General features: G+C 44.7%; 1 protein-coding gene across 5 annotated transcripts in view; it reads left to right on the forward strand.

Moving 5' to 3' along the window:
* Positions 1 to 13990, forward strand: part of THRAP3 (thyroid hormone receptor associated protein 3) — a 77362-nt gene extending 63372 nt beyond the window's left edge. For all 5 annotated transcript variants that reach the window (XM_067725500.1, XM_067725502.1, XM_067725504.1 and 2 more), the window contains 8 exons: positions 688 to 1401; positions 2343 to 2515; positions 3249 to 3360; positions 4980 to 5064; positions 7196 to 7383; positions 9808 to 10003; positions 10474 to 10617; positions 12403 to 13990. In XM_067725500.1, the coding sequence (XP_067581601.1) occupies positions 688 to 1401; positions 2343 to 2515; positions 3249 to 3360; positions 4980 to 5064; positions 7196 to 7383; positions 9808 to 10003; positions 10474 to 10617; positions 12403 to 12624 (1834 nt within the window). In that variant the 3' untranslated portion in view covers positions 12625 to 13990. The remainder of the gene's footprint in view (positions 1 to 687; positions 1402 to 2342; positions 2516 to 3248; positions 3361 to 4979; positions 5065 to 7195; positions 7384 to 9807; positions 10004 to 10473; positions 10618 to 12402) is intronic.
* Positions 13991 to 15131: the final 1141 nt, after the last annotated feature.

The following is a 15131-nucleotide window of genomic DNA, read 5'->3' on the forward strand; positions in this document are numbered from 1 at the left end:
GTACTTTGCAGCTTTCAGTAAGTCTGCTTTGAAATACAAGTTTTGTTCCTTGCCAGGACTATGAATCTCATTAGAACACTTGGGCATGAGCTCTGCTTTTCCATAAGAATGAGTAGGATGATTTTTGCCCCCTCCCCCAATTAACATGTATTCTGTTTTTATTTGTGTTTGCAGTATATTTCATACTTAGATCTTCTAGGTGACTTGAAGCAAATTTGAAGTCTCTTTTGAGACTTGTATTTCCAAATGTGAGTTGTATAAAAGCAAAACAGTCCAAGGTTGAACATTCTATGTTAACTTTGCTGAAAGCAGATTTTAAGTGACTGAGTGAAGGTTGGATAAGACCTTAAGTTTTTTTTTTCCTAGACCACTTACAGGTAAGTAGGTTTTTGTTTTTCAGTATCCTAAAAATTGCCTTTGCTATTTTGTTTTTGTTTGTTTTTCTAATACACAACTCCATAGACCATATAGTTTTCTCTTAAATGCCAAGTTCATAGATCTGTGAAGAGCAGTTTTTTAGAAATTAATAGAAGGTAACCAAGACTCCTTTCGTAACACTGGAATCCACAAGACATGCTTATTAGAGAAGCAGAATCCTAACACCGTACGCACATGGTGCTAGTTTATTTTAGATCAAGTTGCTTAAGAAGCCTCTTGTGTGTGTCTCCCTTGTGTTTTCATAACTAGGTATCTAGATGAGCAGAAGACAGAGAATGGAAAGGATAAGGAACAGAAACAAACAAATACTGATAAAGAGAAAATGAAAGAGAAAGGGAGCTTCTCTGATGCGGGCTTGGGTGATACAAAAATGAAATCTGATCCATTTGCTCCCAAAACTGATACTGAGAAGCCTTTCCGGGGTAGCCAGTCTCCTAAAAGGTATAAGCTCCGAGATGACTTTGAGAAGAAGATGGCTGACTTCCACAAGGAGGAGATGGATGATCAAGATAAAGACAAGGGTAAAGGAAGGAAGGAATCTGAGTTTGATGATGAACCCAAATTCATGTCGAAAGTTGTAGCAGGTGCAAACAAAAACCAGGAGGAGGAAAAGTCAGGCAAATGGGAGGGCCTGATGTACGCACCGCCAGGGAAGGAAAAGCAAAGAAAAACGGAGGAGTTGGAGGAAGAGTCTTTCTCAGAGAGATCCAAAAAGGAGGATCGGGGAGGACCCAAGAGAACCGAAAGTGGGCACAGGGGATTTGTGCCTGAAAAAAATTTCCGAGTGACTGCTTACAAAGCAGTCCAGGAGAAAAGCTCATCACCTCCCCCGAGAAAGACCTCTGAGAGCCGAGAGAAGCTAGGAGCCAAAGGAGACTTTTCCACGGGGAAGTCTTCCTTTTCCATTACTCGAGAGGCCCAGGTCAATGTCCGGATGGACTCTTTTGATGAGGACCTTGCCAGGTGAGCTGTAGTCCATCTTGACCCTCAGGGTTTTAGTAGCCTAACCTCTCTCTCTGAGGTCATTCTGGAACGAGGACAGGCCCCTCATGTATTTCCCCGCTGTCTCATTTTCTGTGTGTATACCCTCGTGTCTCTGTTTTCAGTGGAGAAGTGTGCATCACTGAGTAGTTATATGTTGGGGGCAGTATCATAGCAGTGGTGAAGCGTCTTTTTACACTATAGTGACTGGCTTTTTTGATGCTGGGTCCCCTCTGCTTCTCTCTTGCACTCTATTCATCACATTGTAAGCTCCCCTGCCGGCCCCATTCCACCCCCGTCCTGTTGCCTTCCTAAATGTGCTTGAGATGTCTTTTGCCTGTGGAACCATGCAGGGTCCATTTTTCCATTCTTAGCTAAGTCACAATATCTATTTTTACAGGTCTTCATGAAATAATGTAACAGTTTTAAAGTTGGGGCTGGGGGCAGGAGAACTTAAGGAAAGAGTGATGAAGCCCAGGCTGCTTTTTACCTGGTGTAAAAACTGCAAAGCCAGTTGGAAGTCTCCTGAACAGCGTTGTTGCCACATCCCACTCTTGCTGCATTGTGTCACTTCACTGAGTGGCCCTGGATGGCCAAACTAGTTGGTCTTTAAAAACACCTTCCTGTTTGTCATCTGTTAAAACCAGCAGAGACCCCCAGAACAGAATCACTGAGGTTTAATGCTTCATCCTACCCATTTGTTCCTATTAAATTCCAACGGGGAAAAGGGAAGAGAGAGATCTTAGATGCCTTTTCCCATAGTTATGGTGCATTGAAGTTACTTTTTACCTTGGTAGGAATTAAAAAAGGAACTTTACAGATAAATTTAACTCTTTTAAAGCACGCTCTTCATTTTTAGGATTTAAACGTTCTGACTTTCTGTGTATCTTGTTACATTGGGCCTCCCTGTGTTTCTTTTTCAGACCCAGTGGCTTATTGGCTCAGGAACGAAAGCTTTGTCGGGATCTAGTTCATAGCAACAAAAAGGAACAGGAATTTCGATCCATTTTCCAGCACATACAGTCAGCTCAGTCTCAGCGGAGCCCTTCAGAACTGTTTGCCCAGCATATAGTGACCATCGTTCACCATGTTAAAGGTGAGTCCAGACCCCAGCCTGCTCAGGGTCCCTTTCCACGTGCTTAGCTTCCTCTCTAACAAGCAGAAGGATGAGTGGGGGAATGGGGGAGTCTATCAGGGATCTTTATCTCATTGATAGGGGCCTTTGAAGCTACGGGCTAGCTTGAAGGAAATTTCTTCCAGGGAGAAGTTTCCATTTTTTAATTACAGAGATGAACATTATGAAATGCTAGTGGTAACCTGTGATCATGAGAATAAGTAAAATCCTTCATGTGAAGGTTTAAATTGCTTGAAAAGGAGGTATGAAGGTGGCTTTCTCAGCCCCTCTGTCTTTTCCTGTCTAGTAGCTAGAATCCTCTAGAGGCTTCTTGAAGATCTTGGGGGATGGATATCTTCCCCACATTATTTTGCCATCTCCTGGGCAAATGGAGGTGGACAGGCTGGGGAGTGTCATGTAGAATCTGGGTTTGGGCCAGTTATAGGTTCCATCTGAAATTGGAACTCAAGCAGGAGCTGGTGCTCTGAATCAAAGGATAGTAAGCTCTAGTTTCTCTCTTTGTATCCATGTCCTACAGTGGAAATCAGACATTGGATTTTGTCTGAACCAGCCATTTTTTCCTTCTTCTTCCTAATGTTTTTTATATGGACTTGACTACTTTAGTCACATCTCTGTGGTTGTAGGTCCATGCACACGAGTTGAATGTTGGGTGTGCCTTTGATAGCCTGATATGTTTTTCTTTGATTCCCCACAGAGCATCACTTTGGGTCCTCGGGAATGACATTGCATGAACGCTTTACTAAATACCTAAAGAGAGGAACCGAGCAGGAGGCAGCTAAAAACAAGAAAAGCCCAGAGATTCACAGGTGAGGACCTCAGCCTTACAGTAGAGGTGGTCATAAAAGTCTGCTCATCAGATAATAAACTCGTCTTGTTTTTGCAATTTGTTAGTTACATTATCAGCAGAATTTAAGGTAGTGCCCTCCAGGCTCTAGGATAGTGGTTGTTTGTAGTGGAAAGGGTATGCTTTGATGACTATAAGTTTCTCACTTTGGGCTGGAGGAAAACAGCCCTTTTGGTATAAGTGAACCTTTGTATTCTTGGGAGCTGGCAAACAGTAACCCAAGATCACTGTGAGCTTTCTTTATATAGAGTAGATGTTGTTTCTTTTTTTTTTTTTTTTGCGGTACGCAGGGCTCTCACTGCTGTGGCCTCTCCTGATGCGGAGCACAGGCTCAGTGGCCATGCCTCATGGGCCCAGCTACTCCGCGGCGTGTGGGATCCTCCCGGACTGGGGCACGAACCTGTGTCCCCTGTATTGGCAGGCGGACTCTGAACCACTGCGCCACCAGGGAAGCCCTAGATGTTGTTTCTTTAAGCAACCCATGTATTTCATATATTAGTCCTTCCTTTGGAAGAATTTGCAGCAGGTGGGGGCTGGAGGTGGGAGTGCTTATAGGATTATGTCAAAGGGTTTAAAAGCCCAGAGGTTTAAACATTCGGTTGTTGGAGACTATTCATTCAGCAAATAGGGACTTTGTCTAGAAACAAAGTTGGTCTTTAATTATATAATAGTCAGCTCTTGGACCTTTGCAGGAGGTAGGAGGACCATGTTTGCACAACAGTCTTGGATTTAGGGTCTTTGGGGATTTATGTCATGCCAGGCAGTTGTTTCTCACTTGGACCTCATCCTATTGGTGAATAATGGGCCATTATATTTTATTTTATTTATTTTTATTGTATTTTTAAAAATATTAAATTTTATTTTTTTGGCTGCGTTGGGTCTTCATTGCTATGTGGCGGGCTTTCTCTACTTGTGGCGAGCAGGGGCTACTCTTAGTGCACAGGCTTCTCCTTGAGCAGTGGTTTCTCCTGTTGCGGAACACGGGCTCTAAGCATGCGGGCTTCAGTAGTTGTAGCTCATGGGCTCTAAGCACGCGGGCTTCAGTCGTTGTGGCTCATGGCCTCTAGAGTGCAGGCTCAGTAGTTGTGGTGCATGGGCTTAGTTGCTTCATGGTATGTGGGATCTTCCCGGACCAGGGATTGAACCTGTGTCCCCTGCGTTGGCAGGTTGATTCTTATCCACTGCACCACCAGGGAAATCCCAAGGACCATTATATTTTAATTTCCAAGATGAAAACTGCTTTTTGAAGTTAGCAGGGCATAGATAATCTTGATGTGAATTTGAAATTATAGGCACGGCTGTAGGTGAGTCTGTTTTCCTGGCTGTAATGGTACTGGGTGGAATAAGATGTTTTTTCTGTTTGAGTTTGGAAAGTTGGGAGAGAGAGAGAGAGAGAGTGTGTGTATATGTGTTGTGTATGCATACACGCGCATGGACATCTATGGGAGAGTGTAAGTATATAAGCAAACAACATAAGTGTAATAAAAAGGAATGCCTATGATTTGCACCACTCTCCTTACGAACTGAGGTGCTATATTCACACTATGGAATGTTAAACAATTTTTGTGTTTTCAATTTTAGGAGGATAGACATTTCCCCCAGTACATTCAGAAAACATGGTTTGGCTCATGACGAAATGAAAAGTCCCCGGGAACCTGGCTACAAGGTGAACTGTTGCTTTGATCAGTAATTCCAACAAAATGAGTGCGTTGGGCATGAACTTGACAGAAATGTGTTTGTTTAAATTACTCTCTACTTAAGTTTGTGTTTTTCTTTTAAGGATGGGCATAATTCTAAAAATGAACTACAAAGGGTTAATTTTTATTAAATGTATCAACAACCTTTGTGAAGTGGTTAGAATATGGTAAATGACCCCAAAGTCTATTGAGGTGAGCTTGAGAAAAAAAAGAGAGGAGTTTTGGAACAAGTGCCCATGATGAGAGAAGAAACTTTTTGTGATATTTTTCTGCTTGTAAGTATTATCAAATCAACTATATACATGCACTATTTCCAACCATGATTTCAAAAAGACATGCATGTCAGAGAAGAGTGAAATATTCATATCTTAACTTAGTAGACTGTTTTAAGCAGCTAGTCCAGATTTTTTTCTAACATTGTACCATATCTATCATCTGTCGATTACTGTTACTTTAAAGCTAAACATTGCTTTGATAGCCCAGCTACATTTGTAATGATGTGCACGTAAACACTGTTATTAAGAGGTTAAAGCTTGTGTGCAGTCTTTTACTATGAGGTACTAGATTTGGGTTCTTAAAAATCTTAGTATTTCTTGACCACCATTCCCATATAGAGTTGTAATTTAAAATTAGAGATGGCTCTTCCGATGCTGCTGAAACCTTTTCTAAAAATAGTAATTTTTAAGTTTTCCAAGTAAATTTGTCTTATTGGTTGAATGTAATGAGAGGCACTCTTGTACAATCTCTCTTCTCTCCCATCCCCCTTTTCTTTTTCTCCAAGTACCCACCGGCTTGGCACTAACCATGTGAAATGCAAGGTTTTGAAACATCAGAAGAGATTCCGTCCTCTCTGCCCCACATAGGCTACTCAGTAGAGGTGCTGTGGGCACTGCCTAAGGGAGCTGCAGCTGCGTTTTTCTTCTCTCTTTTTTTGTCTTTGGAGGGTACAGAGGCCCCATTCCCTCTGTCAAAAGAAAACCATGTGATAAAATAAACCAACTTACTACCTACCACTCCTGTTAATTAAATTATTTCAACAAAAACCTTAATTGTTTGTATAAGTAAAACGTTAATGCTAAGTGAACTACTCATCGCTTCCTCTTTTTAGGGAGTTTTTTGTTGTGTTTTTTTGTTTTTGGCTGCACTGTGCAGCTTGGGGGTCTTAGTTCCTGGACCCAGGGATTGAACCTGGGCCCTCAGCAGTGAAAGCATGGAGTCTTAACCACTGGACCTCCAGGGAAGTCCCTAAGGAGGTTTTACTTCCATGAGACAAATCTTAAGTGTATAATGTGCCTGAAACCACATTGCACCTCTGCTCACTGAGATTCTAAAGAGCTGTCGAAAGCCCTTGGCATGATAGTTTGGGGTAGAAGGCCGCTGTTGTTGCTGGGCTCATGCTGTATCTGCAACATACATACCCTGATAGGTTACACTTCCTAGAAAGTTAGCAAAAAAAGGTTTTCTTTTTCTCTTTTCTTCCTTCCTTCCTCCCTCCCTCCCTTCCTTTTTTTTTAAATAAACTTTGACTTGGTATTGCCACATTATGAATTCGTTATGCTTTTTGATATGCCTTTTCTAGAGAAATTTAATACAATTAAACATTTTGGAAGGCTGATTGAGTCTCCCATTGTCTGTCATTGGACTCAATACTGAGAGAGAATTCCAAGTAGAGGATAGGCCCAGGGCAGCTGCCACAGTGTAGGTAGGGGAAGATAACAGCATTTCCATTCTTCGTGGTGACTAAGCCTGATCCAGCCTAACCAACACCTTCCAGAGTTGATTTTGGCCTTCTCAACTTGTCGGCTAGCCCGTCTTTACTGGGCCACAGAGGGAAACAGCGAAGTGAGGTGCGTGTACGTGTGTGTAGCATATGCAGAAGGTCTTCATCATTATTTTAGAGAACTGGTTTGGGCTGTGTAGGATCCTCATGAAGCGACTTCTGTGGACCATCCTGTATCCCTCCTGAGCTTGGGCGAGGTGCCTCACATTCCCAGTGCTTCCTCTGCACCACTCCAGTGGAGTAGAAGCCACAGTTCGTGGGGTGGTTGAGTTGGTAGCCCTGAATCCCCAAAACCTAAATTTTGATTTCTCTTTTGGCAGGCTGAGGGAAAATACAAAGATGATCCTGTTGATCTCCGCCTTGATATCGAACGTCGTAAAAAACATAAAGAGAGAGATCTTAAACGAGGTAAATCAAGAGAGTCAGTGGATTCCCGAGACTCAAGCCACTCGAGGGAAAGATCAGCTGAGAAAACAGAGAAAACTCATAAAGGATCAAAGAAGCAGAAGTACGTAAGCCCCTGTCTGTCACCTCATTCAGACTCCTGAGTGGATTTCTTTGTCTGCCCACCATTAGGCTATATGGCAGACCCTCCAAGCCAGAGAACTTGGGGTTAGGAACGATGGCCACTTGTACAGTGTCTTTTTTTTAACTGTCAGTTAAGGTCCCTAGATTGAAAATAGAACTTTAGCATGAAAGTAGGCATGATCCTTGTCTAAAGGAGGCCTCCTGGGAGATGGGCAGTTAATTTGGCTCTAGGGACAGTGTGGAAAATCATAGGGGAATTCCTTTTGCATTTGTTTTGGCCATGTTCTTTGACATGTCCTTTCTCATCACAAATCTTCTTGGGAAGGTTATATTTTAGAAATGGCTCAAAGTTGTTGTCAGGTAATAATACTGTTTGGTCAGAGAAACAGGGTGGAACTAGATAGGACAAGATTATTGATTGCCTTTTAAACTGGTTTCACAGACACTTCCAAGAGAGGTGTTACAAATATTCTTTAAACAAAGGTAGCATTGTTGAACTTCATAAGGCAGTATTTATGCCAAGGTCTTATCTCTATTTACATTTTTGAATGTTCCATGACTTTTCAATCATGTCTCATTAAAGGTAGCACAATTGAAACCCCACACCTTCCTGTAAGAAGCTACACCACTTTTGTGTTTCTGAACTTTATCTAGCAAGCACTTTCATATCCATTTTCTGATAACAGTCCTTTGAGATAAGTTGGATAGTTAGTAGCTACCTGTTTTGCGCATTTGAAAGATAAAGAAGTAAGCTCAGAACGATTTGTCTAAGATCACACAGTAACAACTGACATCAAAACTCAGATCTTCTGTTCCACTTTGTCTACTCTTCCACTCAGTTACTTACACATTATGAGCCTTAGCAGCTTTCAGGGCTGCCCACAGATAAAAATCTGATAATCCTCACCAGGGAATGGAGGTGGGGGTATAGTAGCCTTCAACACTGTCACTGGTGGAAAGGGAGCAGAACCCCTCAAGCATTTCAGGGTTGGACTTGGATGACTGATCCTCATTTCTTTCCCTGGGACACATGCCTCTACCTCTGACTTGTTGTGTAACCTTGACCAAGTCTCTTGCAACCGTAGTATTTTGTGACTGGGGCAAGAAGAAAAATGATAGTTATGTCACTTTTCATTGTATATCACACTTCAGTTTAGAAGAACTTTTTCTCATATGACTGAAGAGTGGCTCACCCAAGATCACACAACTAATAAAAGGCAGTGTTGGGACTCAAATATGGGGCTTTCTGGAGTCTTAGGTTTGAAAACCTCTTGAAATGACACTGATTTCTAGGAGTCAAACATTTGAGTTATAAGAATCCTGTGACAATAACTTAGATTTCCTCCTTTTTAAGAGTAAATGCTAGAAGGCACCAGTAGGATTCAAACATGTAAGTCTTTGATCTTCTCGAATGTTTGGGGGTGGGCTGGGGGGTTGCAAGGTACTTTCCTCCGTAGTGGAGGAGAGCAGTGATCGGTTACTGACACAGGCTGGCTTCTCCCTGTAAGTCCTCCTCTACTCCTGGGAGCCAGCCTTTCTGCCACCTTAGATGTGGTTGGTGCCCTTCTCCAGCACCACATGGCGGACTGGCCCCGACCTCTAGTACACAGACCGTGACTCGTCATATGAGTCTGATTTACCCCAGTCTGTAATTTCCCCCAGATGAAGGGAAGGATGGGAAATAACTCTGAGAAGAGTTTCGACAAATCCTGTGCTTAATGACAAAAGCTGTTTGAGCTCACTGGAAAGTGGGGAGGTGGTTTGTGGAGTAGTGGTATAATTAGTCGGAGCCAGGTTTGAATCCAGGCCTACTCAGCTCTGTCACCTGAACTTCCTATCTATAAAATGAGGGAAATAATACAGAATGATCATAATTGCCATTTACTATATGCCTGCTGTGTCAGTGTAGAGTTTTTAATTAAGCACATTGTTTTTTCAGTCTTTAGAGCACTGTCCCAAGACAGGCAGTGTTCTTCTTATGAGAAATAGAACTAATGTAAAGCTGAAACAGATGGTAACATATAAAGCCTGTCCTGGTACCAGATACTCCGTGACTTTCAACACAGTGTTAGTTTCCTTCTGCCTTTCTGATTCGTGCACATGTATTAGACTGAGCTGCCAGAGGCCACAGACTATGTTTTGTTGCTCCTTCTGTGTATGTCCCATGTTCATCACAGGCTCGGACATAGATATGTCACTCAGCATGACTGACAGAATTGGGAGGAAGCTCCCCAGGTTCCCTGGGTGTGTATGTTGGGGGTGAGTTTGTTTTTCAGGTTACTAGCCTTCAGTGTTTTCATCACAGACACACTCCTGATTGCCCTGTGCTGCTTATGCATGAGCCCCCAGCCAAAGGCTGTACCCTAGAGGCTTACTGATCTCCCTGCCTTTTCTATTTTCAAAGGAAGCACCGGAGAGCACGAGACCGGTCCAGGTCATCATCCTCTTCCTCCCAGTCATCCCACTCCTACAAAGCGGAAGAGTACACTGAAGAGACAGAGGAGAGAGAGGAGAGTACCACGGGCTTTGACAAATCAAGACTGGGGACCAAAGACTTTGTGGGTCCAAGTGACAGAGGAGGCAGAGCTCGAGGGACCTTTGTAAGACCCTGCCCGCTCTCCCTTTCTCTAAGCCCTTATTCCCACCAATTCTAATTATGTTCTTATCAGAATACTAATTTTGTTGCCCTTGATACAAGTAATTCAGTCTAAAGACCCTAGAATCTGTGGTTTCCCAATCCCCAAGCTTTCCATTTTTAGTGTTTTTGTTTGTTTTTTTCCTGTTCATAATCACTTAGCCAGAAAGTCTCTTAGGACTTCTCTTCCGAACTTCCTCACTTGTCTTGACTCCTGTTGTGTGTAGGGAGGCCCTTATGCCATTTTGTCCTCTGTCTAGGCTGTAGACTTGAGATGAATGGAAAGGGAATGACTAGAAACCAGTTGACCAGCATATTGACTGGAGGACAGTTGTCTGTTTTGTGCCAGAAAAGTGTTTGAATAGAAGGCAAGGAATTGTTTTTCTCCATTCCTTACATGGTCCCTTTGTTCCTTTCCCCTGTTTATTGCCACAGCAATTTCGAGCCAGAGGAAGAGGCTGGGGCAGAGGCAACTACTCTGGTAACAACAGCAGCAGCAGCAACAACGATTTTCAAAAGAGAAACCGTGAGGAGGAATGGGACCCCGAGTACACACCCAAAAGCAAGAAGTATTACTTGGTATGTGTCTGGGGACAACCAGGAAGGGCCAGGGGGCCTTTGGTACACACAGTAGCTGATACAGAGGCCTTAATTGGTCTTTCCAGAACTGTGATTAAATATGTGTGCAGGCGCTGCACTGGGTACATGCGTACTTGTGGGATGGCATAGTGCTGGCAAGATGAGTTCTCTAGAGAGGTAGTCCTGACCTTGAGAGCGCTATCTAAGACGTTTATGGATCCCAGGGTAAGCGGGGAAAGGTTCCTCTTGCCTTTTTAGTCTGTGAAATTGTTCTACTGCTCACCCACCCTAACCTAAGCCTCCCTCCAGCCTTTATGCAAGGGATAGAACCATAACCTTCCCCTGAGGCTGCAGTTCCACCCTGTCGCTCCCCAGCACAAGATTGACAGGAAAGACAGCTCAGGATCTCTTTTTGAGGAAGGGGACCTGCCTCCAAAATGGAACGCCACTGGGGCTTCTCTCTTCTAAGCTGTTGGTCATTATCAGGTACCAGGCACCATCTGAGCCTCTCTGCCTCTCAGATTAGGGCTCTTCTAAGCTGAATCACCTGGCCAGTGAGCGAGCTCTTCTGGCTTTGCTCAACAGCAGGCTCAGATCCAAGCAGACGTGACTCTTGAGTGTTGTAACCAAGGTCAGCTTGCAGCTGAGTCTCTTCATCACCCCTGAGGACTGGCATGGAAACAGGAAGCTAGGCAGCAGGTTGCTGTGTAAATCACTGTGTATAGCCAACTTCACTTTTCTAGGGCTGCTGGTAGCTACTTTGGGACTCCTAGAGGACCCTTGAACCTGTATCTAGGGAAATGTTGCCTGGGCCCAGGATAGGTACTGGAGTGGGGCTGCTTAAGGGAAGGATCAAAGGCCACACAAAGCCCCTTTCCCTGCCCCATCTGTCCCCTGAAGGAGCATTGCCAGCCTGATTCATTTAGGCTAGTGAATAAGCAGCTGGCCCTTTAGCTGAGCTAACCCCTCAGGGGCCTAAGGCACTACTTGTGTGGGTGGAGGATTTAGACTCTTTGAAGCCATGGGGCTGATAGGTAACAGTGACTTTTCAAAATGCTTTGTCATTTCATTCTTTTTCATTGGATCCCTTCTTCTCTTCTCATGTGATCATCAGACCAGGGATTGTTTGAGTTGTAGGTTTTGTTTTTTCTACTCTGCCACACTGCCTCCTTGCATAAAACTAAAGAGGGGAGGGATACAAGACGGGAGGCTGGGTTCTGGGCCTGCCTTTGCCAATAACTGGTCTGAGACCATGAGCAGATCATTTTCCCTTGGTCTCATGGCCTGTTCTTGGCTGAGGGGGAGGTTGGGGAGAGCTAGAGTCCCAACTATGTGTGTGTTCTGTGTTGCTTCATCTCTTACCATCCTGACAACTCAGATCATAGTTTCACGTTTAGGGGTGATTTGCTTTCTCAAACCCACTCTTTGAGAGACAATGTTCTAAATAATATGGAGTTACTTAAAGTTCTTCTGTCTGTTTTCTCATCTGTGTAGTGGAGGGTGATAATGATAGGGTAGGGTAGATGTGAGGATTAAATGAGATAATGCAGAAAAAGGTCTTTGAGTGAAGATTTTATCATCATCATTATTATAATGCCTAAACTACTGCCTTAGAATTCAAGGAACCCAACTGAATATTCTCTTAGATCTGAATTAGTAGCATTTTTAGAGTGGGGAACAGGGCATAGGTTCATTTGAGAAAGTCATATTTGGGTGGGTTCAGAGGAGAGGGTTCTGGCTACTCTTGTTCACTCTGGCATTGATGGCAGTCTTCTTTCCTTTCAGCATGATGACCGTGAAGGTGAAGGCAGTGAGAAGTGGGTGAGCCGGGGCCGGGGCCGAGGAGCCTTTCCTCGGGGTCGGGGCCGGTTCATGTTCCGGAAATCCAGCACCAGCCCCAAATGGGCCCACGACAAGTTCAGTGGGGAGGAAGGGGAGATCGAAGACGACGAGAGTGGGACAGAGAACCGAGAAGAGAAGGACAATTTACAGCCTACAGCTGAGTAGAGGCCACCTTGATGGGAGCCCCTGCCCAAGGGAGAGAGGCGCTGGGAAGATGGCTGGTGAGGAGCTAAACAGAGGAGCCTCGAGAAGATTCTGAAAATCCCACCCCTACCCCCCACCAGCCATGCAGAACTCCTACTACAGCCGAAAGCATCCCTGGCGCTGTGTCCCGCCAGAGGCAGCCGGCTGTGGGGCCTGGGGTCAGGCCCAGCTCTTGAGCAGAACACACCATGTTGGGCTTTAGCTGTGTGGTTCTCATTTGTTGCTGTGTGGGGTGGGGCTGGGGTAGGGAGGGCAGAGCGATACTTGGATTTTGGTTTGTTCCCTATTAGAAACCAACAGTTTTATTATTCATTTCATTTCATTTGGAGCTAAGAGGACTAATTTGATGATTTTCAATCTCTTCTCCCTTATCCTGATTTTAAAAGCCCCCCCCCCCTTTTTTTTTAGGCATATATAGTAACATTAGCGGAAAGATTTAATTTGGGCAACTTTGATTCTTAAAAGAGAAAACAAAGCATGTGAATAAACATTGAAGTGTTCACCTCAGTTTGGGACCAAACTGCTTGGATCTTTGTAAAAGTTGGTTTTGTATGTCGAGGAGGAGTTCAAGGCCTTTCTGACCACCTTGTGTTCCCCTTTTCTGCGCAGCCATGTATCACATGGTGGTGTTCCTAACCACACCCCATGTGCGCACCTCCCCTCCCCCCCAATATTTTCTGATTTCTTCTGGGCTGGGCTTCCCCTTCTCCACCAGCAGCTCCAGTATCCCAAACTTTCTAGTCGTGCTGATCCTCTCAGCAACAGGGGTGGAAACTGGATGTGGCAGTTTCTGGTCTGTTTTCTAAGAAACTTCTGACTTCTATTATCTTTACAAATATAAGATGAGAAAATAATTTTTTCAATATTTTTTATTAATCTTTTTATAAAATGAAAAGAAACTCCTATGATCGATTAAGGAAGGTGGTTATGGCTGGGTGGTTTGTGGGGGTTTTTTGTTTTGTTTTTTTCTTTTCCTTTTTCTTTTTTTAACCTTAAGCTTTAAGTTGAAACATTCTCAGATGTTTGGGGGGAAAACATCCTCTTAAAATGGGTCCTTGTGCTTGCCTTCTGGGGAGGCGGTCCTGAGCAGGTGAATCATATGGCATTTATGCATATGTTATATGCGGACTGCACCCACCTCTTCCCCCCCTCCAACCTTTGCCTCTTGGGTTGTTATGCTACTTTCCCCTTACTTTGCTACATTTCTATAGTTAAGTTGGTTTTACTTGAATGATTCATGTTTAGGGAAAAGAAAAATGAAAATACCCTTAAAATTTGTTTCAACTCCTCCTGCAAATAAAAAAATAAATGAAGTGGCAGATGTAAATGGGCTCTGGTCATTGTCACCCTGAGTGTGTGTGTTGGGGGGGTGTCTCCCATAGCAGCTTCAGGGAACCTGAAAAACCAGGTGTCTGGGGGGGCTGGGCCCAGACTGTTGCTCAGCTCCATCCTCTCCAGCCCCACATTTGGTTGTTCTAGGAGGACCTCAGCCAATCCTGCGTTGGGTAATAGCTCCTCTTTCCCTTTCCAGTGATTTTGCTTCATATCCCGTACCTTGGACACCCTAGGAGAACGAGATTTTTTCACTCTGGTGTCGTAAGCAAGGACTTTGGCTTCCAAAGTGGTGGGGCAGGGGTCAAGGGGTGTGGATAACAGGCTTGGCTTTCTTTTTTTCTTGAGGCTCACAGATTTTTTGAAAAATATCTTTTCATAAAGCTACTTAAGTCACTCCAGCTGCTGTTCAATGCAGCACAAAAGTGGGCTCCATGCTGCAGTGAAGGGTCTCCATTAACCCGGGGTAGCAACAGATGAAGTGGTTGCAGGGCTCAGGTTCGGCTTTCTACGTTCGCCACTAAGCAGGAAGATGACCTGAAAGTTAACCTAGCCCACGTGGGACTGGCAGTAACCTTCAGCCTTTGCCAGCGTTGGCCTTGGTTGCAGGAGAGCAGGAGCCTTGCAAGCTCCTGAAGTTCCCTTCTTCCTGTCTTCTCCCTGGGAAAATCCGGGCATGTTTTCTGAAACCAAATGAGGCCCCCTTGGCCTGAAGAAAGGGTTTCTGTGCGCTTCCTCTTCCCTTGAAGGGGGTCCAGGGAGGAATATGCCTCCCAGGGAAAGCAGCAATAGGTTTGTGCGCACACAGCAACCACCCCGTCCACCCAGGACCCGCCCGAGAGCGTTTGCTGCCTGCTGGTATGTGCCTCTTCCCACCTCCCCTGCAGCTAAAAGCTTGTCAGCCCGGAGAGGGTAGGCCAGTAATGGTGGGTGGGAGCCTCAGGGCCAAGGCTGGGAGAAGGAGGGAAGGTGGCTAGACTGAAACTTAGGTGGCTAGGCAGACAAGATCACGTCGGGGAGCTGTGACCCCAGCACTGGCCAGAGATCCCAGAGTCCTCACTCCTGGTCTGGGGACCGAACCTGCCGAACTGGGCCGCCCCCTCTCCCATACGCACTCCTTGCACCTGGAGCCCGAC

Source organism: Pseudorca crassidens, chromosome 2, assembly GCF_039906515.1.
Source record: "Pseudorca crassidens isolate mPseCra1 chromosome 2, mPseCra1.hap1, whole genome shotgun sequence".
NCBI classification, from domain to species: Eukaryota; Metazoa; Chordata; class Mammalia; order Artiodactyla; family Delphinidae; genus Pseudorca; species Pseudorca crassidens.